The sequence below is a fragment of the Musa acuminata genome, chromosome BXJ1-11 (genome assembly GCF_036884655.1).
Source record: "Musa acuminata AAA Group cultivar baxijiao chromosome BXJ1-11, Cavendish_Baxijiao_AAA, whole genome shotgun sequence".
Taxonomy (NCBI): domain Eukaryota; kingdom Viridiplantae; phylum Streptophyta; class Magnoliopsida; order Zingiberales; family Musaceae; genus Musa; species Musa acuminata.
This window is the reverse complement of record NC_088337.1, coordinates 22335172-22361823: the sequence shown is the minus strand read 5'-3', so window position 1 is coordinate 22361823 and position 26652 is coordinate 22335172. Positions and strand designations below refer to the sequence as shown.

The 26652-nt window shown below is 37.3% G+C and overlaps 1 protein-coding gene across 12 annotated transcripts; it reads left to right on the top strand.

Moving 5' to 3' along the window:
* Positions 1-549: 549 nt before the first annotated feature.
* On the top strand, positions 550-24685 carry LOC103971458 (protein SUPPRESSOR OF FRI 4). Of its 12 annotated transcripts, none has more exons than XM_009385483.3 (8): positions 550-944; positions 1758-1855; positions 20334-20460; positions 20604-20956; positions 23217-23374; positions 23485-23538; positions 24273-24362; positions 24433-24685. In XM_009385483.3, the coding sequence occupies exons 1-7, from the start codon at positions 754-756 to the stop codon at positions 24342-24344; spliced, it is 1053 nt and encodes a 350-aa protein (XP_009383758.2). In that variant the 5' UTR covers positions 550-753; the 3' UTR covers positions 24345-24362; positions 24433-24685. The 12 variants fall into 12 exon arrangements, 5 of the variants coding, with proteins under 5 accessions (XP_009383758.2, XP_064946087.1, XP_064946086.1 ...); XM_065090015.1 differs by having other exon boundaries at positions 24413-24685; XR_010481174.1 differs by adding an exon at positions 23773-23854 and having other exon boundaries at positions 551-944; positions 23928-24685.
* Positions 24686-26652: the final 1967 nt, after the last annotated feature.

Genomic DNA, 26652 nt, shown 5'->3' with positions numbered 1-26652 from the left:
TTATACTATTTTTAGTGTCCTATTTAATAACAATGTAATTAAGATTTTTTTCTCCAAAAAAATTAAATTTTTTATGAAATCTTATAAATGTCTAGAAAAGCCCTAATTGACCATTGTTTATAGTTTTGGACAATTAAAGGATTTATTTTTTTAATTAACCGAATCTTAAAAGCTGAAATTATCTTATTTTTACTTTTAGATAATTTAAGCTGAAATTATAAATTTTTTTACCAAAATTTTCATGGAACCTTGAAAAAAGCAGATGAAATCGTAAAAAAAAAATAATTATTTCTATTTTAGGACTGTTAAAAAGTTATTTTTAATTAATTTGGCATTTCAAAATCCTATATATTCTTTTTGTTTCTATTTTATATAGCAAGGGAACCACGATTTATATCACAGAAATTTCCTCTCAACTGAAGCCGAAAGCTCCAAAGACCTCTGGCTTCTTTATTACTTCTTCCGCGAAAAACGGGTCCCGCACTTGCTTCCTTACCGGGTCCACCCTATGTTACCAAACCCGCATTAACATCGATCGGGTTCGGAGGTTCGCAAATCTCAACGCAAGGAGCGCAGGAAACCAGTCTGCCGCTCGCTGCGTCTTCCCCTGTTTATTTTCGATACGGGAAATTTCTTCCATTCGGTTTCCTCTTTGATCGGCTGTCTCCAAAACCCTGATCTCCGAACGCTCCGGCGTCCGATCGAACAAAGAGACATCCATAAAACTGATTCCTACGATAAAGGGTCGCAGCGATGGGGAAGAAGAAGAAGCGCCCGTCGAAGGTGTGGTGCTACTACTGCGAACGGGTGTTCGACGACGAGAAGATCCTTGTCCAGCATCAGAAGGCCAAGCACTTTAAGTGCCATGTATGTCACAAGAAGCTCTCCACCGCCGGTGGCATGGCCATCCACGTCCTCCAGGTCCACAAGGAGACGGTCACCAAGTAAACCCTCGCTCCCGATTCCACAATCGCTTCAAAAAACCCTTAATCATTTCTTGACGAAGATCATTTGCCTTATGCTTGCGTAGTCTTGTTTTCTGCATATGATGGCGAACTCGATTGATGCCCCTGATCTGTGACCGATGAATGATATGTGGGTTGCTGATTCTTTTTTATGTTAAAGAATGTTATTTTGGTTGTTGTTCTTGTTTTCGTTTTTTGGGATTAAATCCTGATGAGCGATTTTCATTTTCCTCTGTGCCCTTAATCGATAATTATAATTCTAATTAATCAGTAATGTTTTTCAGATACATAGGTTCCACGTTATTTTGAGAATATTTTTTCATGATCGTCGAACCAAAAAAAAAAAGATTGAATGATATAAAGAGCACTCATTCATTAATTGTTTCATTAACCATTTCTAATAACGATCCAAACCACTGACCATCTCAGTTCTGTTAGATGCATGCCTACCAAACCTTTCTATGCCATAGTGACTTTTTGTCAATGCATAGGTAGATTCAAAATAGATTATTTTTACACATTCTGCATGTGTATTGGTCATATTTGACAAAGCTGACCTTGAGTTGGAGCCCACATGATTGATCCTGAACAATAATCGAGGATCATACCTTTAGGGTATAGGTTACTAGCTCGACTCTAATGTGTGTTCCATGCCAAGAATCATGATAAGCATGTCACTTGGTTGTCTCACAGGTGGATCTCTATCATTTTATTGTCTTTTTCATTGTGTTGATTAAATTTTCATCCTAGTGTTCTTGGTTTGTGCTCTGAATTTCAATCACTTTCATTCAGAGTTCCCAATGCCAAACCTGATAGAGAATCAACAGAGATCGAGATTTATGGAATGCAAGGAATTCCTCCTCATATTTTAGCAGCTCACTATGGAGAGGGTAATATTCTTTCCATGTTATTTCTTTCTGATTAGTCTAATAAAATTGCCAAACTAGTGTAGATAATTTTTTCTTAATTTTTGTTTTTTTCTTAATTTTTTATAGTGTTTCTAGCTTGTTCTAACGTATAATATCAATTTTCGCTGATACTCTTGTTAATGCCTTTTGGGTATTAAAAATTTTATTTTTTCATTATACTCATTATGTGGGTTTTATGTTGATTTGCCATTTTCTTGACGTCGAGGCTCTTAAATGCAGTATTTGTTATCTTGCATATACTAGAGATTCTCTTTATAGAACTTGCTATGATATGCTAGTGATGAATGATGTTGTTTGTCCATATTTACTTGATCTTGTGTTTCAAGAGCTTTTTTTACTCATGCAAAATGGATAAGGAGCCAAAAGTGAATCTAATGAATTAGGAGCCAACACGTCCCTTTGTTCAGAAATCTAATTGTACTCTTATTTTTAACATTTGGATCTAGTGAGATCACTATGAGCTTCTACAGATAATATTTTTCTCCAGTGATTTCAATGGGTGCTCGCCTAGGCGCTGAGGCGAGGCAAGGCAAGGCAAGGCCCGAGCGCCTTACTTCGTTTCCAGGCGGTGCGCTTCAAAGAGGCGCCGCTTGGGCGGTTGCCCGAGCCCAGGCATCGGGCGCTTCGGGCGAGCGCCTGGGTTAAACCAGGTGATCGAACCAGCGTTTTAGGTTTGGTTCGGTCTTCGGTGCTTTAGTTTGTTCAATCGAACCAACTAAAGCATTGATATCAACCTTCCTCTCGCGACTTCCCAACCCTAACCCTACACGTCACTGTCGCTGCTCGCTGCTACCACTGTCGCCACTCCTGCTCCCGCTACTACCGCTGCCACTGTCATCACTCCTGCTGCTACCGCTATCACTGCCCTCTGTTACCGCTGCCACTATTGTTGCTTGCCGCTCCCGCTGTCGCTGCTCGCCACTATCGCTGTCGCTGCCACTATCACCGCTCGTCAGTCCCGCTCCCACTGCCACTGCTCGTTGCTACCGCTGCTGCTGCCACTGTCGTCGCTCGTTGCTTCCGCTCCAGCTACCGCTTCTCGCTGCTACCGCTGCCACTTTCACCGCTCGCCTCTCCCACTCCCGTTATCGTTGCTCGCTATTACCTCTTCTCACATCAACTCGATAATATATTGTTAACTATATACTAGTAACAATATTTTTATTTATTTATTCGATTAATAATATATTATTTTGATTTTAATATTATTAATTTTTATTTATTTAAAATTATTGTTATTGTTTTGAATTTGAAGATTTTTTGTTAATGTGATATTATGATTTTGTAAGATTTTTTAATTTAATATCATATTTTTATTTAAATAATTATATTTATTAATTATATTATATATTTTTATATTTTAGCGTCTCACTTCGTTCAGGCGAGCGCCTAGCGCCTCGGGCGTTTTTAGACCTTGGCGCCTAGTGCTTTTTAAATCATTGGTTTTCTCTTTGCACCAATATCTTTAGATAATATTGCTCTCTTATGAAACTATAAATGCTTTTAATAAGATACAAAGATTTGCTCTTCAAAACTATTAATACTTTAAATAAGATAAAGCCTTTCCCTTTGGAATTATCTATACTTTAGATAAGATAAAGCCTTTATTTACCAAATCCACCCTCGATATCGATGCGCTGTGCAAAAATGGGATTGCATTTTTTAGAGCCCTACTTGTTAAGATGTGCTTTGGCTAGGGTAATATTGGAGTATGTACGTCATTATGTGCCTTGGCATGTTCTTGTCAGAAATGATATAAAAGAAACATGAAAGTACTTTGTCACAAACCTTTCATAGTGTAAATGTTCAATGTGATGTGTGTGCTTTTCAGTTTTATTCATGCCTTAGGTAGTACGTAAGTGGCTTGCAATAGGCTTGGTACCTCAATTTGGATGGGTTTTGTGGCCCTATCTAACTTATAAGCACAACTTGTGAGTGCTTGTCGTGTAGAGGCAAAACTATCGAAAAATGACACCTTTAATTTGCAATGTGCAGAGATTTTCATGAGAGAGTGACCAAAAAACGTTAGCCATTTTAGATACCTAGTGTTAGGATCAAGAGCGGCACTAAGAGGGAGGGTGAATTAGTGCAGCGGAAAACTTTCCCGTTTCAAAAGTCTTCGTTTCAATTAAACTTGATTTCAACGAAAATCGCTTCGTAAAGATTTTAACTTGAAAGCGTGTGGGAGCGTAGAGAAAGCAGTAAGACGGTAAAGTGACTTGCAAGAAAGGTAAATTGCTCAAGACGAAATGCAAACTAGAATTTAGAGTGGTTCGGTCGTTGTGACCTACATCCATTTGGATTCCTCCTCCGTCGAGGTCACCGGCATCCACTAATGGCCTTCCTTCTATAGGCGAAGACCAACCACCTTTTACAGCGCTTTCTCCTTTTCACGGGCTTACGAGACAGCCCTTATAAGTCTCACACCTCTCTTGAATGATCTCACTACTTAGAAAGGGAGGACGAGGACTCTTAACACTTTTTACAACACTTTAACACTCAAGAATTCAGGATTATGCCAATGCTTTCGTGTCCTTTCATGCAGAAAATGGTGAAGTATTTATAGGCCCCAATTGGCTTCAGAATTGGAGTAAAAAAGTGTCACATCCTTGGATTTCGGGGTACTGGCGGTACTACCACCTCCATTATTGGGCGGTACTACCACCTGACACTGGGTGGTACCACCGCCTGACAAAGCTCGGAGACCGAGCTTTGGCGGTACTATCGCCTGACAGGGGCGGTACCATCGCTGGCAGCATTAACTATCGGTGGTACCACCGCCCAGTCTAGGTGGTACCACCGCCCAGATCACCTGGGAGACTGGGTCTCCCAAGCGGTGCCATCGCCGACCATGATTTCAGGTGCTGAATGGGCTGTTCAATCCGGCCCAATTCAGCCCTGTTAAGGGCCTAGTTGGCCCCTATATGAGTTAGTGGGATTACCTCCCAATCCTAACTCAACTAATGTACTAACTACGATTAAGGCAAGCGATTAGTCCGGTATGTCGATTTCTCTCTGCGAGTCTTCCAGCGCGCTTCTGGCGAACTCTCGACGAACTCTTGGCAATCTTCCGATGAGTTCTCAACGATCTTCCAACGAGCTTCCGGTGACGAACTCTCGGCGATCTTTAGACGAGCTCTTGACAAGCTCCCGATACATTGTCCGAATCTTCGATTCCGGCACATCATCTGCTTTACGCCTTACTGCTATCGTAGTGAATCTTGTACACTTATCTCAACATATATATTAGGTCAAGCAATTTATCAATTGATTTCATCATCAAAATCCGAGATTTAACAATCTCCCCCTTTTTTATGATGTCAACCAATTGGTGAGAGTTAACCTTAACTCCCCCTATCTATATGTCATACAAACTTGAATTCACAACCTTGAATTCAAGTTTTGATTTAAAAATCACATGCATTGTGCATCACCATAATTTTAAGTCATCAAGATATTAAATGCACAATCACTTAATGCTTGATAAAATGTTTCGACAGAACCTTTCATCACTCTTTGTATGAAATATCATCATTATTGCATTGTAGCATTCAAAAGTTCACAATCCGATAATGCATCATTTGTATGATAAAGAGATCACAACATCAAAGAAATTTTTAGCATTTGAAAAGATCACAATGTTATAGAAATTTTCAGCACAGAGTTTCAACATCAAAGTAAGCATCATTTTAAGATTACGACATCAAAGTAAACAACATAAGATTACAGCATCAAAGTAAGCACAATAAAAGATAGGGATTTCATCCACTTCTCCCCCTTTGTCATCAGTAAAAAGACATACACAGCTTCTTCAGATGGTGGCAAGTCAAAATGTCTAAATAAGGTATTAAGCTGTTGATGAATCTGCTGCAACTCATTTAAAATTTGATCTTGACGTTGTTTAAATCTATCTCGATGTTGTTCAAATCGATCCATTCGAGTCCCTATGTCGTTGATAGATGAGGGCGGGACTTGCTCTGCTGGAGGTGTTGCCTCAAAGGGACCAGTAGGAGAAGATTGATTACCCCTAAATATTGGTGTTTCAGGTTCTGGTTCAAGTGGAAGGGGATCAGTCCTTCTAGATAATCTAGTTCATATCCCATTTCTGAATATACACCTTAATCTTCGAAGTATGTTTCTATTTATGACATTAAATCTATCTAGTTTCATAACTTCTTCGTCAGGTGGGATAAATATGTCATAAGCATGGATTAGTCTTATGATCAGGCCACCATATGGAAGCATCATATTCTTTTTCGATAGTTCAATCATATTTTGCTGAATTAGGTAGCCAAAACAAATTTTATGTCCTTTCATAATCCAATACATCATTCCTACTTCCATTTGGTTAACTTCATCATAATGATATTATTTTGGAATTATAATGCTTATCAAGATGTGATGAAGTAGTTTAGTGTTGAAAGGTAATAAATGTTCACAGCTTTTTGGAAGAGTAGACAAGTTAGGATTACCGAAGATGGTTCCTAAGGCTTCAGAATAAGTTGTCCCAATTGATTTTTCATCCCATTGGCCTCTAAAATTACAGCCTTTTTCTTTTTCTGTAATTCCTATTAGATTGCAAATTATGCTATCCGTAATGGCTATATGATGTCCTAAGATCCTAAGAGATAGGTAGATACCTTTTCGTTTTCATCTACATGTAAATTGTTGTAAAATAACATAACAAGTCTAGGGTAGATAGGTTCACTTACTTGAAGGATTGGGAGAATGTCTTTTGATCCTAAACATTGATGCATGTTTTCATAAATGAAAAAGGCATGTTTCTATGAAATAAATTATATAAATTGAAATGGCTGAAAAGAGAAAAGCATGTTTCTTGAAAATTCTTTTTCTCTATCTTATCGACTGTAATGAATCTATTTGATCATTTTTTATGAATTTCTTGAAAGTGATTTTGATTTGACGATTTGAATTTGAATGAATTTTTATCCTAATTATGATCTTGGTTTATTGGAATTACTTGAGATCTTCTTTATGAATCAAAATCTTATATCTCCTACGTTTCCTTTTACCATTTCCTAAAGAGGAGATCTATAAAACTAATCATGATCTTGATAATTATGTTTTGAAACTTTATGTAAATCAAGATCGTCTTGCAAGATTTTTATCATTGTGTAGTGCACATACTCATTTAAACATTATAAGCTCATCATATAAAGATTCGCATCACGTAAAAATTCGCACCATCATTCATGATTCATCATACAAAATTTGTACGCAAACATCGTAAAAGAAAATGCGTATGATAAGATTCATATGACTTATTGCACAGTTCATGATTCAAGTGAGTGATAAAAAAAATCGAGAAAGTTCGAAATTTAATAAATTCATGTATTCAGACAATTTAACATCCGTAATTCCCTTCTAATAAAATCAAATTGCCTTTCATTTAAAGGTTTTGAAAAGATATCGACTAATTGATATTTTGTATCAATAAACTCTAAAATTACATCATGATTATTAACAAGATCTCGTATAAAGTGATGTCTAATGTCAATGTGTTTAGTTCTAGAGTGTTGAATAGGATTTTATGTTAAACATATTGCACTTGTATTATCACATTTTATAAGAATATTCTTAAGGTAAATTTTATAATCTTCTGATGTATTTTTCATCCATATAACTTGCGCACAGCATGCACCTGCTGTAATATACTCAGCTTCGGTTGTGGATAATGCAATCGAGTTTTATTTCTTGAAAAACTAAGAGACAAGTGAGTGTCTTAAAAATTGACATATTTCGGATGTGCTTTTTTTATCTATTTGGCAGCCATTGAAATCAGCATCGGCATAACCAAGCAATTCAAAATTTTTAGATTTTGGATACCATAATCCTAGTTTAGGAATTCCTTTTAGGTATCTAAAAACCCTTTTAACAGCTTTTAAATAAGATTGCTTAGGGTTAGATTGAAACCTAGCACAAAGTCCTACGCTAAACATGATGTCTGGTCTAGTTGCGATGAGGAATAGTAAACTGCCTATCATACCCTATAAGCTTTTTGATCAAAGCTTTCTTCACTTTCGTCAATGTCTAACTTAGTGGAAGTACTCATAGGAGTATTGATAGTCTTCGAACTATCCATATTAAATCGTTTTAGCAAATCTAATGCATATTTTGTTTAACTAATGAAAATATCATTATTAAGTTGTTTGATTTGTAAGCCTAAAAAGAAGGTTAGTTCCCCCATCAAACTCATTTCAAATTCTAGACTAATACTCTTTGCAAACGATTCACATAAAGATTCGACCCAAAAAATAATATTATCAATATAAATTTGAACAATAAAAAAATTATTTTTAAATTTTTAATAAATAATGTGATATCGACCTTGCCTTTAGAGAAATTATTTTGAATAAGAAATGAGCTAAGTCTCTCATACCAAGCCATTAGGGCTTGTTTCAATCCATAGACAGTTTTAGTCAATTTAAACATATGATTAAGAAAATTATCATTCTCAAATCCGGGAGGTTGTTCAACATAAACTTCTTCGGAAATAAAGCCATTAAGAAAAACACTTTTAACATTCATTTGAAATAATTTAAAATTATTACTACTAGCATAGGCAAGGAGCTTCCTTATGGCTTCTAATCATACTACAAGAGCGAAGGTTTCTTCATAATCGATACATTCTTCTTTGTTGAAACCCTTGACCACTAATCTAGTCTTGTTTCTAACCACAATACCAAATTCATCTTGCTTGTTTCTAAAGACCCATTTAGTACCAATAACTAAATGGTCATTTGGCCTCGGAATAAGCTTCCGCATCTTATTTCTCTCAAATTGATTCAACACTTCTTGCATTACGATAAGCCATGAATCATTTTTCAAGGTCTCGTCAATGCATTTAGATTCAATTTGGGAGAGAAAAGCGGCGTTGGCACAAAAATTCTTTAGAGAAAAACGAGTTTGAACCCCTTTTGATGTGTCTCTTATGATTAGCTCCTTAGGATGAGCATCTATATACTTCCATTCCTTAAGTAAGGATGTTTTGGAAGAAGATGCATCTAAGTTGCTAGATGGAGAAATGGTTTAATTTAAATTCAAAGCATCAAAATTAAGATCATCATCAAGATTATTTTTCTTATTTCCGGAAACTTCATTAAAAACAACATGAATAGATTCTTCTATAACCAAAGTTCTTTTGTTAAAAATATGAAATGCTTTAGAAATAGAAGAATAGCCAAGAAAAAATCTTTCATCGGATTTTGCATTAAAGTTTCCATGGCATCTTTTTCATTCAAGATAAAACATTTACACCCGAAAACTTTAAAATATGAAACATTGGGTTTTTTGTTGTTCCAAAGGAGAGTAATGGTCTTACTAGAACCCTATTCATGACATAACATACCGTATTTACGGCTTTGGCCCAAAAATATTTGGGAAGGCTATGTTCGTTTAACATGGTTTTAGCCATTTCTTGTAAGTTTCTATTTTTTTCTTTCTACTACTCCATTTTGTTAAGAATTTCTTGGAGTAGTGAAATTATGGTTATATCCATTAGATTCACAAAATTCTTAGAAATCACGGTTTTGAAATTCACCACCGTGATCACTTTGAATTGATAAAATCATAAAACCTTTTTCATTTTGAACAAGTTTACAAAACTTAGAAAAATACCTAAAGCAATCACTTTTGTGTACCAAAAAGTAAGTCCAAGTGTATCTACTATAATCATCCACGATGACAAAAGCGTATTTGCTACCTCCTAGGCTTGATGTAGCAATTGGTCCAAACAAGTCCATATGGATCAATTGCAATGGTCTAGAGGTGCTTATTTGGTTCTTTGTTTTGAAACTATATTTTATTTGTTTTCCTAGTTGACATGCATCACACATATTATCTTTAACGAACTTTATGTGAGGAATTCCTCTTATAAGTTCTTTAGATGAGATTTAAGAGATTAGTTTCATGCTAGCATAACCTAATCTCCTATGCCGAAGCCAAGCATCGTCATTCAAAATCGAATAACACATTTCATTACAAAGATCATTAATGTCGATAGTGTATACATTATTTTGTTTTAGGGCAATCATAGATGTGTTTTTTTGTGGTTTTTTTAATAATAAAAGCATTGGATTCAAATCTAATGATGTATCATTTATCATACAATTGACTAATGCACAAAAGGTTATGCTTTAAGCCATCAACCAATAACACATCTTCAATAAAGAAGTTAGATTTGTTACATATGGTTCCTTTGCCAATGATTTTACCCTTGTTGTTGTCTCCGAAGGTGACATATCCTTCATTTAGGCTAGTGAGCTTAGAGAATTGAGATGGATCTCCGGTCATATTCCTTGAGCATCCACTATCAAGGTACCATCTCTTGCTCCTAGCTTGTGATGGTAAACATTTCTATCAAAAAGGATGATTTTTAGGTATCCATTTGACGTTGGGTGCCTCAAAAATCGATCTACACAACTTATCATGTTGTATTGAGTCATTTGAGGTTCTTTTAGGAACCCAAATCAATTTATGTAGACTATATTTCTTAAATGGACATTTGTATGCAACATGTCCAAATTTGTAACAAAAGTTGTATTTGTTTTGGGGTGAAACATGCAAGGTAGGGCCTTTAACAAATATGGTTAGATTTTTATGAGTATTACTCACAAAGCCGATTCCTTCTCTTTTATGAACGTGACTCTTAGTGGCAAGGATCATGTTCAAGGACTTGCTACCCACCTTAAATTTTTTTAAGGTTTCTTTGAGTAGCAAGTTTTCCTTTCTAACCGTTTCTAATTGATCGCATTTTATGCAAGGAGCTAAACTATCATCATGCTCAATTTTTAGTCTATCAAAATCACTAGCAAGAGAAGCATGTTCCTTTTTAAACAATGTATATTTATTACTAACTAATTTGCATTCATCAAATAAATCATGAAAAGCGCATTGTAATTCATCAAAAGATAAACTTGCATCTAATGAACTGCTTACCTCATCTCCAATAGCCATTAGCGCCTAGTGAGCAACTTGCTCGGTGTTGGTTTGCTCCTCTTCTTCGGATGCACTTGAGTCATCCCACATTGCTTTAAGAGTCTTCTTCTTCTTTGGTTGTTTCTTTTTTGCTTGGGGACATTCACTTTTGAAATGTTCCAGCTTCTTGCATTCGTAGCATATGACTTGTTCTTTCTTAGATTCAAATTTATTTTTAGTGTCATTTCTAAATTTATTCCTTTTTATGAATTTTTTAAACTTTCTTGTTAAGAGTATCAAGTCATTATCAAGGTCCTCATCACTTGAATTTTCTTTCAAGTGGTCTTCTTGAGTTCTTAGTGTCATATCCTTCCTGTTCTTTGGAAGGTTGTTCTCAAGCTCTTTATGAGCATTACAAGTCATCTCATAGGTCATTAGTAACCCGATTAGTTCTTCGAGAGGAAAGTTATTTAAATCCTTGGCCTCTTGAATGACCGTTACTTTAGGGTCCCAACTTTTTGGAATGGAAGATTTTATTAACAAGTTCAAAATCCGAGAAACCTTTACCAAGTCCTTTTAGACCATTGACGACATCCGTAAATCGGGTGTACATATTTTCAATGGTCTTACTCGGTTTTATTCGAAACAACTCATAAGTATGGACTAAAAGATTAATTTTCGACTCCTTTACTTTACTAGTGCCTTCGTGAGTCACTTCGAGTGTGTGCCATATATCAAAAGCCATTTCACAAATGGACATGCGATTGAACTTGTTTTTATCCAAAGCACAAAACAAGGCATTCACAACTTTGACATTTAAAGCGAAAGTTTTCTTCTCTAACTCATTCCAATCGTTCATTGGAAGAGAAGACTTTTGAAAACCATTTTCGACAATGTTCCATAGCTCAAAATCTATAGAAATAAAAAAAATCCTTATTCTAGTCTTCCAATATGTGTAATCCGTTCCATTGAACATGGGCGGATGTGTAATTGAGTGACCCTTTAGGTTGCCGGCAAATGCCATCTCTCTTGGGTTTCAAACCAAATGAGAGTGACCTTGCTCTGATATCAATTGTTAGGATCAAGAGCGGCACTAAGAGGGGGGTGAATTAGTGCATCGGAAAACTTTCCCGTTTCAAAAGTCTTCATTTCGATTAAACCCGATTTCGACGAAAATCGTTTCATAAAAATTTTAACTTGAAAGCGTATGGGAGCGTAGAGAAAGCAGTAAGAAGGTAAAGTAACTTGCAAGAAAGGTAAATTGCTCAAGACGAAATGCAAACCAGAATTTAGAGTGGTTCGGTCGTTGTAACCTGCATCCACTTTCGGATTCCTCCTCCATCGAGGTCACCGGCATCCACTAATGGCCTTCCTTCAATAGACGAAGAACAACCACCTTTTACAGCACTTTCTCCTTTTCATGGGCTTAGGAGACTAACCCTTATAAGTCTCACACCTCTCTTGAATGATCTCAACACTTAGAAAGGGAGGAGGAGGACTCTAGCACTTTTTACAACACTTTAACACTCAAGAATTCGGATTATGCCAATACTTTCGTGCCCTTTCACACAAAAAAGGGTGAAGTATTTATAGGCCCCAATTGGCTTCAGAATTGGAGCAAAAAAGTGTCACATCCCCAGATTTCGGGGTACTAGCGGTACCACCGCCATTATTGGGCGGTACTATCGCCTACCACCTGACACTGGGCGGTACCACCGCCTGACAGAGCTCGGTACCACCGATGACAGCATTAACTATCGGCTGTACCACTGCCCAGTCTAGGTGGTACCACCGCCCAGACCACCTGGGAGACTAGGTCTCCCAGGCGGTGCCACCGCCGACCATGATTTCAGGTGCTGAATGGGCTGTTCAATCCGGCCCAATTCAGTTGTTAAGGGCCCAGTTGGCCCCTATCTGAGTTAATGGGATTACCTCCCAATCCTAACTCAACTAATGTACTAACTACGATTAAGGCAAGTGATTAGTTCGGTATGTCGATTTCTCTCGACGAGTCTTCCGGAGCGCTTCCGGCGAACTCTTGGCGATCTTCTGACGAACTCTCGGCAAGCTCCGGGTACATCATCCGAATCTTCAATTCCGGCACATCATCTGTTTTATGCTTTACTGCTATCGTAGTTAATCATGCACACTTATCTCAATACATAGATTAGGTCAAGCAATTTACCAATTGATTTCATTATCAAATTCGAGATTCAACACCTAGAACCCTCAAGTGGCACATGGCTAGATGAGGCTTTGGGGTAGTGTCTTGAGTTAGTATGTTGCATGGTTCTATAGCAGTCATAGGAGCATTTGTGCAAGTGGACTTTTGTTGGTGGCATATTGCCTATTAAGTGTTTGCTTTCATTTCTTGTTTGCTTAAGTCATACGATAGTTGCCTTAGTGTTGGGTTATTTTCTAATTTATTTTCTCTTTTGTGGATCCCAAGCGACCTACAAGGTTATAGGGAGGTGGAGGTTGACCCTTTTGCGAACGGACAAGCAAGAGTATCATACGACTTAAGCAAAACTAGCTGAGAGTCCGTGACAGATTGTATTAAAGTGAGACAAGCATACTAAGTACTTTGCATGTATGGAGAGTTGTTTTTCCTTGCACAGTTGTTTTGGAGAAATGGTGCAAACGAGCATAAAAACATAGAGAAAGAAGTCACTTAATGGAACGAGTATTCGAGATTGACATTTAGAGGAAGACCAAACATTCACACGAGAGGCACCACGAGGACTATGAAGTACTTTGGCATGTATGGCGAGTAGTCCTCATTTTGGAGAAATGGTAAAAACGAGCGTAGAGACACAAGGAGAGGAGTCACTCAATGGAGCATATAATTAAGATTCACATTTAGAGGAATAGTCAAAATTTCACGTGAGAGACATCACGAGGACAAGCAAGCTAGGAAGAACACATAGCACACGAAGGTTGGGATTGTTGAGTTCTTATTTTGGCTTCACATCATCAACCTAACTTGATGGTGCTCAATGCAAGCGGGAAGCAAAGTATGAGACCATGCAAGTATGATTTGTTTGCTCGATGACGGGAAGAATTGCGTAGTTTATAGAGGTGGGAAAATGTCGACTTGAAAAATTCGGTCCTCATGCAATGGATTATATATGGACAAGGGGTGTTCATGGCCATCCTAAGGTGATCAAAATTCGACATTATAGAATGTTGCAACTTTCTCTTCGACATTAGGGAAAAGGATACATCCTTAAGACTACAAGTTATATAGCAAGTTTTGCATATTGCTAGGCCTTGAGGGTGCAGCGAAGGATGGCATCGGCAAAGTGTCACAATTTGGCAAGACGAAGTATTCTTTGGAGATGATGGTCATCGAAACTTGAAGGGGAAGTATGTAAAGAGAAAAGTTGCTCCAACGAGACAAATATTTAGAGGGGATAAGTCTATGGAGGATTCATGTGTAGCAAACCTCATATTCTAAGGGAGGTATCTTAAGACAGATGCTTCATAAAGCTTGAAGGGGGCTAGAATCATGTAAGCAGTGAAGAAGTCATCGCAAGATATCATATGGGGTAATGTATTGGTAGATGTATTGCGAGATCAAGTGGGGGAGTGCTTCAGAGCAACATGAAAGATTAAGGTACACTTGGAGCCAAGGAGCTAATAAGGTGAACATTAGGGTCAATGAAGGGCTGATCCATCGAATGGACATAAAGGCCACCATCATTTAAATGTTAAATGTTGAGCAAAGCATCTTGGATTGGACTTAGTGAAGTATGAAGGGAGTCGACTTAGAAGATATAATTTGAAGCGAAAGCACCAACTTCGTGGAGCTTTCCTTGGACAGAGGTCGAGGACATAAACTCTTGTAAAGATAAGAACGAGATAATATCGTTCCTTAGTTTCCTCATTTTGAGAAGGCGAACTCGTCTTGCATGGTACCAAAGTGAAAGGGGTCTTTGTGGCACATACACCTTAACTCGACAAGACAATTGATGAAAGGACTAATGTGAGGGATTGACTTAACTTGCAACGATGAAGAATATGTTGAAGTTCTACCATTCGAGTTGTCACGAGAGTTGGTGTGTGCAGCAAAGATTATACTCTAGGTAGGGGCTCAGGATCTAAACAATGGTGCATTAATTTTCAACAAAATACCAACCTAGAGTTGCACATGGACGTTTGGATGTTGCAAATGGATGAAAGTTCGATTGCCAAAGGAGCAAACATAATCAAAAGTGACGGAGGGCCTACGACGTGTTGCCAGATGTTGCATAAAGAGGGATTGCAGTCTGAGTTCAAGACACCAAGATTAAAGGGCAATGAAGACACCACCAAGAGGCGATGTGGTGCAATAGATCGTAATGGAACAAGTCGAGGCAATGTGACACAATAAAAGTCCTGTGGGGGGCTCGATCACCCAAAGGGATGGTTGGAGAGCAATGCTCTGATGAGCAACATAATAGAAAGAAAGGTTATGAATTCAAGTAGTGAATGACATGGTATCACAAAGGCGGGTCTTCTATGCATGCACCAAATTTGCATCGGATGAAAGCCTTGATCATTGGCGGATAAAGGTGCAATACTATAGTGGTGGACCTTTCAAGTGCAAGTACTATATTTGCTTAAGAGAACCCAATACAATTAGTGGATATGATCGAGCCAACGAATGTTATTACCAAGGACAAAGGAGAGTAAAATCAGTGTGAACCCTATCATATAATAGAGGTCATGCATGAGAGTTATAGTGTTGTATCGAGGTAAACTACTTAGAGAACACGAAGATGTTGAAGCATATGGTCCTAAGGGGTGAGAAAACAATGATGAATCCAAAGGGACTTAGCTACCCAAAATCAAACATTAGTTAGAATGAAGGTGGACTCAAAGGGAGTATCATAATATTGTAATGGTAGAATTATCGATCACAAAGAGATGGGACATGAATGCAAAGTGATAGATGATAGGACCGTGGGCATGAGAAAGCACCATGGCATTATAGAGGTGGGACTTTCGTTGAGTCGCCAAGCCCTTGCTCTCATTGAGGGATCGTGTACTCTAGTTTTCTTAATAAAAGATTGAAATTTTGTACTATATCGGTGTACTAAGCTTTGCTTGGTACGATACGGTGTACCAAGCGGGACACTTGGAAAAAAATATAAAATTCAATTTTGGTTTCGAGTGGTACTATATATATATATATATATATATATATATATAAACCTTCGATGGCATTATTCCACCCTATCCCCATCCTAAGTGCATTGATGAAGACAATTCTTCTAAGTCATGCATAGACAATGCCTGAATGTGAAGTTAGGCGTACAGGATCACTAAAAAAAGATATAAAATATAAATCTTTTTACATAAAAATGATATAAAAATAAAAAAAAATCAATATATAAAGATATAAAAAGATAAAAATACGGCATACCGAGTGGTTGCCTCATCATTGTCACCTTGTCCTTCTCCTCGTCGCCTCGTATGCGGCCTTCAACGTCAAGGAGATGGGGAGAAGAAAGACAAGGTGATAATAACGAGGCGATTGCTCGGTATGTCGTATCTTTATCTTTTTATATCTTTATATATTAATTTTTATTTTTATATTTTTTATATAAAAAGATATAAATTTTATATCTTTTTTTTAGTGATACTGTATGTCTAACTTCACATTCAAGCACTGTCTACGCATGACTTAGAAGGATTCTCCTTGCCGCCGACAATAGTGGACGAAGGAGATCGTTCGGAGATGAAGAAGGTTAGGGTCTTCGTTGCCTTCCTCGCAGCTGCCTCTTCCGCTACTCTCGTTGCCGCCTCCCTTGATCCTCGTACCTCTAGCTCCCCCTCCAAAGATGTACGACTCTCCTTGACATTACCTCCTAGATCAGGATCGTCAAGGGAGGGCGGTGTCAGATCGGGAACGAGAAAGGGCGTGGAAGACAAGTTTGCACCGAGGTTCAACGGGCTCAGGTTCATCAAGACGCTGGTGACGGCGTATCGATGACTCCGTGGTACTCTTTCTTGACGCTTCTCCCTCGTCTTCGATGCTTCTCCCTCTTCTTTGAATGCCATCTTCTTCCTCACTGCAACCAGGTTGATACCGCTCGGTAGTGGGTGGTCCGTGTGCTAGTCAGTTGGTGGACCGATACATATCACACATACCGAGTGGTACGGAACGATATTAAAAACCTTGCTCTTAATTATTTGACAGTTGTCAAAATTCTCAATAACGGATTTGGGTTTACCAAAGGTAGTTTGTTCACTTTATTTCCCAAGAGAGTGGCAGCTTTAAATAGAGGTGATGCAAACTTACTTGAAGGTGATGACTAAGCAAAAGAGGAATTGATGAACAAATTTTATAGAGGACAAGTCCTTAAAACTTTAGATTGTTTAAGGTGATCCTTGTTAGAGCTCGAGCAAGCATCCATCTAGTTTAATCGACACAAGACGTCCGAGGGATTAGTGCACAACAAGGAAGGTACGAAGATCAACACAACTTGATTGACTCACATTAGAGTGGCAAGATGAAGCAGTGGTGATGGATCAAAGTTCAACTACATAACAACATCGAAAGACCATTTGGGCCATTTGGGAGTCGGGAGGCGTGTTGTAGCTAAAGCAAGATTGAAGATGTAACAAGGCAAGGAGATGAAGCGTCCACAAAGGCTTTAATGAGGACATTGAAGGAATAAGTTAGGGGATTATCATAGACTGATTGTAGTGAACATGATCAATATAATGTTTGTGCTTTTTCTTTTTTGTTCGTGCCTTAGATAACATGTAAGGGGCTAGGCTTGTAGTAGGCATGATAGCTACATTTTGGTAGGGTTTTGTAGCTTATTTTGACTTGTAAGCATAGCTTGTATGTGATTGTCGTGCAGAGGCAAATCTCTAAAAATGAAGCCTCCAGCTCATAACTTGTAGGGATTTCCATGAGCAGTAAACAACCAGAAAACATCAGTCATCTCAAACCCCTGGAACCCCCAGGTGTCATGGTTGGTGGGGCTTCGTAGTGTCTTGGGTTGGTTCATCGTATGGTTTCACACCGGTGTCGTAGGGAGCAAATTATCTTAAACTCTTTTGTCACGCTTTTATTCAAAGCTTGTGAAATCCATTTTTGTATTTTGTAGGGCCTATCAAGTGTTTGCTAAAATGCCTAATTGTGAATCCCGAGTTTACTCTTCGATAAAGCAACAGTGGCACTTTGCACGTGCATTGTCTTATTTTTTAATCCGTTTTCTCTTTTGTATGTCATTAGAGGACCTTGAGAGATTACGTGGAGGTTGACCTTTGCATATAGACACGCAAAGGTGGCATACGTCCAAGGCAAAACCAACTAAGTCCGTGACAACTTATCTACAAATAATCCATTATCCATAGATAATCCACACGATGTAACTTTTAGTTGTAGTTTTTTTTTTCAATTCAAAATGCTTCTTTTGTTGAACTCTTAGTTTCTTGTTACATGTGATATTAAACTTTGCATAGGAAAATCACATGGACATTTCTTGTTACATGTGTCCGTGAGCACACATGTGCATGTTTTTATTGTTTTTGGGTTACATGTTTTTTGGTGACGTTAAATGTTTTATTCAAGGATGTTAAACTCATGTTTTATTCAAGGATGTCAAACTTGCTTTCCTACCTAGCTAGGATTGTAAAGGGACCATAAACTCGGAATCATAGAATTGTAAGATCCTACAGTTTATACAAACTATTTTTAAAATATACATATACTGTAGAAATGTATTATAATTTTTTGTTAATATTTAATAACGCACATTTGTTTTTAGGTTAATAATCATACTTAAATAGTATTGTCTCTTATTCAAATGAAGAATATTTTTCCTATTTTGTGTTTTTATTTACAATGCTTTGATTAGTCTCTCATTTACTACTTGAGGATCACAATTCAAAGATGATCTCAGATTAAAAAAGTGATCGAGCGTTGATATTTCTATTGTAATAATTAATGAACTGTGTATACTGTTGATAAAACTTGAAGTAGAAAGTTAGAATTATCAATCTAGTTGTTGTATTATACAATAGTTTGCTGGACAAACTGACAAATACTAACAAATAACAAGTAACTAGATAAAAGAAAATTCTCTTTTCTTTCTTCCTATGTTGTAATCATAAACAACAAACAATGACTGCAATTCATATCATGTATCTACTTTACATATTGAACGAAGAAAGAAAACCTTTTCTTCATTGATGAGAGCTCCTGCATGATGGTTTCTACCAAAGAACATTTCTTGAAAAAATTAAGAAAATGAAATACATATTCAGAAAAAATAAAATATTATTCTAATTTTGCATTTATTCAACATCCATCCACATGAATCAAGGTCTGAACAATTGAATGCAAAGAATTGTTGGTTAATCATGTATAATTATAACTTTTTTCTTCACAAATAAATCTGGATACCTGAGAAATAAGAGAGGGGAGGAGAGAACAGAATAGGAGAGAGGAAGTGAGGAGATCACGGTAGAGGGGGGGAGAAGGGAAGAGAGGAGATCATGTGAGAGGGGGGAGGAGATAGGTAGAGTAGAGAGGGGGCTAGAGGATAAGGTAAGGCAGGGAAGAATGGAGATCACGATAGAGGGGAGGAGAGGAAAGAAGAGAGGGTATTAGGAGAAGAGAAGGGAAGACAAGAGACACGAGAGGGAAGGAGTTGGGATGAGAAAAGAGGGGAGGAGGGGCTAAAATAGGACAGGGAAACTGGGAAAGAGTGGAGAGTATAACAAAGGGGAGGAGAGGAAAGAATAGGAGATGGGAGGAGAAGAGAGGGGAAGATAACAGACAAGAGAGGGAAGGAGATGAGAGGAGAAAAGAGAGGAGAGAACAGTGCTAACGAGATGACATGAGGTGGCGGCTTGAAGTAGCAGCTGAGAGGAGGTGGCTCGGGCAATGATGTTGGCAGTGGGAGCAGCGAACAGTCTAGGGCTTGCTCGTCGCTCGTCCCTTTGTCTTCTCGTGCACGCACCTTTGCTTCTTTTTCTTTTTTTAATCTTTTAAATGAAAAGTTGAATCAACTTAGTAAACATGAGTCAACTCGGATGGGTCAGCCCACTGTATCGAGTTGACTCATGAGTCAACCCGATTCCATTGGGTTTACGATTCAGAAGTCGAGTCAGCTCCCAACTCCCGGGGCTTGATGTGGATTGTAAGATCGCACAATCCTACAGCCCAAATTCAGAGGCTGAGTTTGATAAGCTTGGTTTTAGTTTTTTGAACAAAAAAATATTTTATTAAGGATCAAACAGCAAGATACATAATGCTGAGCAGAGACTGGAAGCTGTAGCTTGCTAATTACAGGAAATACATTTAACTTTAAGATACTTTGCTATGATATGAGTGTCACTATTGTACTTCCTATACAAAAAACTACATTTGACATTATTGACCTTGTCCAAAAAACAGGAAATAGACACTAGTAATCTTCCTCAGAAACCAGGGTGCATTCTCGAAATTGTGGTGTCGTTCAATGTTTTCTCAGTAATTCTTTATGACATTCTGATGCAGATGAAGAGGTATCAGTAAAGGCAGCTAAACTGGAAGTTCCATCCACTGGGCTCGTTGGTGGAGTGGTTCCTGGTCCACTGGGCATCAGATTCCCTCCCCCAACATTATATGGTTCAGTTCCACCAGTGTACATCCTTGTTACTTTGCTGGTTAAATGGAGAAGTGTTATAATCTTAAGATTTTTGTTCTTTTTAATAAATTCACTTTGTATCACCTGTGTTTATTTTCGTATAGTACATCCTCTCACATGCTCTGTATCTTTTTAATCAGATACAATCCCACAATTCCAGTGATGCCTCCAACATGGCCTCTTCCAGCTGCTCAACCACAGCCTTGGTTTCGACCGCCATTGGCTGTTTCAGTACCTCCACCTGTTGTGGCACCACAACAGCCATTATTTCCTGTCCAGAATGTTACGGCTCCTATGACCTCCACTTCTGCCCCTGGACTTCAATCACCACTTCAAGCTGGTCCACCTGGCCTGCCCTCATCTGCACCACCTGCAGTATCCCAACCACTATTTCCAATCCACAGTCCAGCTGGTGCACCTGCTCAGAGGTCTCCATTTTTGACAACATCTTCACTTGCAATCATTTCATCAAGCTCCCCAACAATGTTGAAAGGTATAGCTGATGCAATTCTCTATCAAATACTGCTGTAGCAAGTAGTAATGTGGCTCCTAACATTCCAGAGTTTTATTTTCACATTTTAGTTTTGACTTTTGAGTTTCATAGTGTTTGATTACTTATCTATATTCTTTCATAAATAAGATCAAATTATTTAATCACACATGACGGGAATTGAAAGATGTGCTACATGTTAAAATATTGCCCTAAAATGCAGATGGACCTAATTATTTTTATATTTTTTTCTAAATATTTTCTCAGTAGTAGCAATAAAAGTAATTTCAACGGTGTCAACTATTTTAGCCAGTAAAGATCTTGATAGTTTTTTGCAAGGTCTTGGCTCGAATCCCACCTTCGTCACTTACCCTTTGCACAAAAATAAAATAATTTCTTAATGATAAATGATATGTATAACACCTAGATTGTTTTTTTACCTTATTTATTATGTTATCTTGATGTCTCCTTATATGAAGTAGCAACATTGTTTTGTTAAATTGTGATGACCTTTACCTCAGCAACTGAATTCTTTGTTGCTTCATTTTTGTTTATCAAGTACTCTGCAAGCATACACTATATCCTATTAATTAATCTTACAATTTTGTTTGAAATTATTCTATTAGGAAAATATGTGACTATTGAGTTGGAGTTTGTTATGATATCTTGGTATGCCACTCAACTATTACATAATATGCATACTTGGCACATACAGCAAGACTCGAAGTCATGATCTTTTAGCTGTGCGCACTCCAGTGTAACCAACTAAATGTCTCCTCGAAACCTTTTTAGTATGTTTAATCCTTTTGTTTGAAATAATTCTCTGATCATAAGGTTTTGGTACTAAAGTTGCACAATCCAAACTTGATAATTTAGATGCAATTTTGGTACTTGCTGGTTCATCACCAGTAAGGTTACCGACTGCTATTGTTTTCTCTGGGAATACAAAAGATTTATGTAAATTTCGTTAATGGTTTTAGTGAATATGAGGTTGGGACATAAGATGATTTGCTTCAGCCATCCTTGCCAAAATGCCTATTAGGTGACTTGCATTTGGACAAATATCTAAAATAGCATGTTGTGCAAGGACTGAGTTCACTCTTGCATTTTGATGTGCAAAGGGTGGGCTGTAACAGAATTTTGAAGCAATATATTTACTTTCTTTTTAAAAAAAGAAGGTTTAGGGATAGTCAACTGAATTCTAAAGAAGAAACTTCATTTGCATTTGAATTAGCTTCTGCATATAGCTCATATGTCTAGAATTTGCATTGAGGTTGAGAAGTTAGAATTATCTTTATTATGAATGAGACTCTAACTAAAACATATATGTTAAACCATTAAAAAAAATTTGCTTTGTATTAGCAAATAGACGCATATTCTTGCGGTGAAGTAAGACAGTCAAAAAATTTGTAGTAGTAGTAAAAATGGAAAACACCAGGAGTATCTCTTGAGCTTCAGATGATTTGTCATCCACATCAGATTGAGACCCTTTCAAATTTAAGGCTTCCTTCTCATGAGGACACATTTAATATATCTAACCTATTCTTCACCGAGTCTTGAATGATGTGGAACTCCGTAGTCTTTGTTTAAATTGAAGGGTCTGCATCCAGTTCTGTACCATTGGCAAGGGAAAACAACCTGCACAATTTTAAACCAGTACTTGGTAGTTCCTTTGAAGATGAATTGAAAACCTTGTAGTGACAAAATGTTACATCTCTAGACACTGAAGTTGAGGCAAATTATTTGGAGCCTAGATATACTAGTCTTTTAGCTCATTGTTGGAGTTACTACTTTAAATGTATAGTTGCCTTTGTCAAACTAATTGATTCTCATCTTTTAGTACCGCAGTCCTAGATTTCCTTTTAGCTTGGATTCCTCGATATCGTTTCTTTTGCTCATCTGATTATGGAATGAATGGTTATGTTCTTATCATTGCAAGAGGAACAAATAGTTAAAAGGGAGATAAATTTATGGAGTAGTTTACAGCCACTCCACCGATTGAACTATTTTCCATTGATGTTAGTCCTTTAATCTATGCCAGCCAGATCGAATTGCACTGCTAAAACTTGCATCCATTATAAATTCTCATCAATTTTGCATCTTGTTTCCATTTCTTCTGTATATTGTGTATATGAACATCTTAGCTAGAACAGAAAAGCTTAGGTTGATATATTGAATGTATATCAACTCCGAGATTCTTTAAAATTATTTCAGGCTAACATCATATCTTAGACTCTGTAAATACTTCGTCAATCATTTTTAGGTGGTACGCCATATGCAAACTCACATATGTATGCATCTGGTCCAAACACTGAGAATCCTTCAATTGGACCTCCACCTGTAATATCCAACAAACCACCTCCTTCTAATCCTACCACAAATGAGGTCTACTTGTTATGGGATGATGAAGCAATGTCAATGGTATGTTTTCTAATTCCAACATTCTTTTTTTGGACCTTTTCTTCACATTTTGTTACTAAATACTTTCTCCTTGATTTTACATGGCTCCTTAACATGGGATTATCATGCAGGAGGAAAGAAGAATGTCTCTAGCAAAGTATCAGGTGCATGATGAAACTAGCCAGGTAAGTTATTACTACCTTTTGTTTACTCATTCTAATGGATATGCAACTTGGTTGCGAATCCAAATAGGTAGGGGAAAAAGAAAGAAATCCTTGCAGATTTTTTGGGCTATACTTTAATGTACTTTACATTTGATAACTCCATCTGAATCTTGATAATACAGTCTATTATGGAATAATTGCATTTGTGGCTCTTCTGAGTTTTACTACTAGGCCTTTTATCTAATTAATTTGTAGTTATGACACTGGTTGATGGGAAAAAGGATATTCTTCTTCATTCCCATCGTCTCATTTTTAGTGGGGCATCAAACGATTCCAAGTAGGTATTTACATTATTTTTGCTGTTAGTTAGTGTTACAAATCTGACAAGTTTGTGCTGCAAATGACTCGAGGGTTCTCAACCTAGCACCAGGACCATGCAAAAATGTATGTATTGTGTTCTGATTAAGTTTTGAGTTTCTTTTATATGGTATTCATTCTCCCTATTGCTTCTTAATGAGCGTGGGGCTTGGGTGGAACGAGAATATATGCCAGCAGGCTTTTGTCAATACGTAGCATTTGTTGTTATCTGTTTTTGATCAGTGTGGGACCAGAGTTGATGCAGGTCAGCTTTCATTCAGAAGCAAGTTTGCTTCCTCTTGTGCAGTTAGATAATTAAGCATGAAGAGTAGCAATAATCTTCTGGATGACCATTTCCGTCGGTCTGATTTATTTGTTCTTGTTGTGTGTTAAAACAGATGAGCTCCATCGATGCAGCTATAGACAGAAGAATATCTGAGAGACGGCTTGCTGGCCGTATGACATTCTAGTATTCCCCAGTGCTGGAAGTAAGTGAAGTCTCTTGCGATTTTAGGACTTTATCATCATCAAGCAGCAGTTTCATTTTGAATGATGCAGTGGTGAAGTTGGTGGTGACTGACTTTGGAAGCCTGGTTGAGTTTTTTGTCGCGGCAGTGGGCAGGTGCAAATGGTGATGGTAGACCATTTTATTGATTAAACTTAATGATATGAGTTGGATGTTAAAGTGGCAGTTAATGTTGCTAAACAGTTTGACTGGGTTCATAGAAGATCTTCCTCTTGTTCCAAGTAGGGTGTTCCATCTTAATGTAATCCATTTAAAATGATTTTAATTTGATTGTGGAGTAGACAATTTGGATCTTGTAATGGGAAGACATTGATGGCTAGTGTCGAGATGCTAGCGGGGGGTGGTGGTTGTTATAGTTTGTGATAGCATTCCACTTGGGTTAATTCTACTTGTGGAATCCTTGTGCAGCAGCAGCAGTGTGGTTGGCATGCAATCCGTATATGCAATACAATGAATCATGGGGAAATGATAGTCTGGTTCTTCGAAGACTGCTGGTTTACAAGGATCAGTTTCTCGAAATCTCTTAGTATTTTAAGGATCTATAAAAAGAAAAAATAGATTAAAGAATTCTTTTAACTTGAGATTAATCATTTTGATAAATATATAATAGGTATTGTAAATTGTAAGCATAGACTTTGTAAACTTTTAATAGTTCATATGATAAAAGATCTAAGGTGATCTGTCATGATCAAAATTCTTCACAAGTGCTTGCATGGTACTGTTACAAAATAATATAATGAACCAGACGCTTTAAAGGTATATCTAGTCGTATGTCACTCGAGTATAAGCTTGAAATGATCACAAAAGTCAACCAAAATAGGGTTGTCAAGCCTATTTTAAGCCCTCTATATGTTGTGTTAAGCATGAACAAAATCGAAAGATATGGACATACACCAGCATTACATCGAACATCATATTCACAGTTTTGTTCATGACATTCTTCTCTACTTATTTTTTTGACATCTTTATCGAAGCCTTTACATTTACAAATGTTGTATCTCCTCACATTTGCTGAATCTTTAATCTTCTGCTCCAGTTATAATGTGTCTCTTGGCTCCCAACTACTCTCTACTGCTATTATTGAGTAGTCGACCTTTGATCCATCACTATATTTCAACTCGCCAATAACTTTGATTTTGGTGTCGGGTCGATCGAGTTGTGCTAAACCTTGTTAGCTCCTACGAATCCTTCAAATGAAGAAAAATGATCATCTTTGTTATGTATCAGTTTCTCAAACATCTAATGTCGCTTAAATTGGGTGGATGTGTATGTTAAAGCTTTAATGATTATTGCCTCCTAGATTTTAAAGTTTTTGAGGTCTTTTCTTTGTAAAATTTGTTTATTGATTCCTCTTCTACGTAGTTATTGCCTCCAAGTAGGTTTACAACGATTTTACGTTCAATTGGTATTCTGTTGGGAAATGAAGTAGATAGTTTACTCTCAATAGCACGATCACTATTGATGAGGAGTTGACTGTTGTTGTCTTCAACTAAGTTTTTTTGAAGGGTTTTTGAACCATTGCATAGCTTCTTTATTGGATTAAATGAGAGAACCAAGGTACTTAGTTTCGTTTATTCTTTTAGGAGTTGAGAATGCAAAGGTTACTCGATTTTGTACACCTCTTCGAGGGTTATACTTCATGCATCGAGCTAGTTACTAGTCTTCACCTGTTCTTTGCTCACACTTCCGAAGTACCTGAAGTATTTGTACTCCTTACATTGAATTAGCTATTGCAATTCATCTCCTCATTGCCATTAAACTTTTAAGAATACAAGAAGTTTTACCTAAAAAAAAGTAAAATTTTATCCTAATTTGAAGCAAATCTCCAATCGTTTTGGTTGCCTTTGGGATTTGTACTATCTTTTTTATTATCTCTATCTTCTCGATCTCATTCACGACCGAACACTATTTCTCCATAAGAGAAAGGGATTGATGACTCCATAGAAGTTTCGCCTCTACGACACTATAACGTTGCCATACCCATGACCCTACTATCCGTCACTTTGCATCTATGTTCCTTTCTTTACGATCGATAGATTCACCTTGCATCTATCTGTTCTCTGAGTAATCTCCCTTGGTCGATGAAAAGATAAATTGCAACTCCAATGCATGGCCTCCACCATCATATTATAAGGCTCACGCCAATTCTATTCTCTTTTGCTTCCTTCGTAGCAACGTTTACTTACTCGGTTTTGTTCTTTGACTTGTTGAGCTCCTTTAAATGAATATAAGCTTTGGAGTAGTCCAACTCT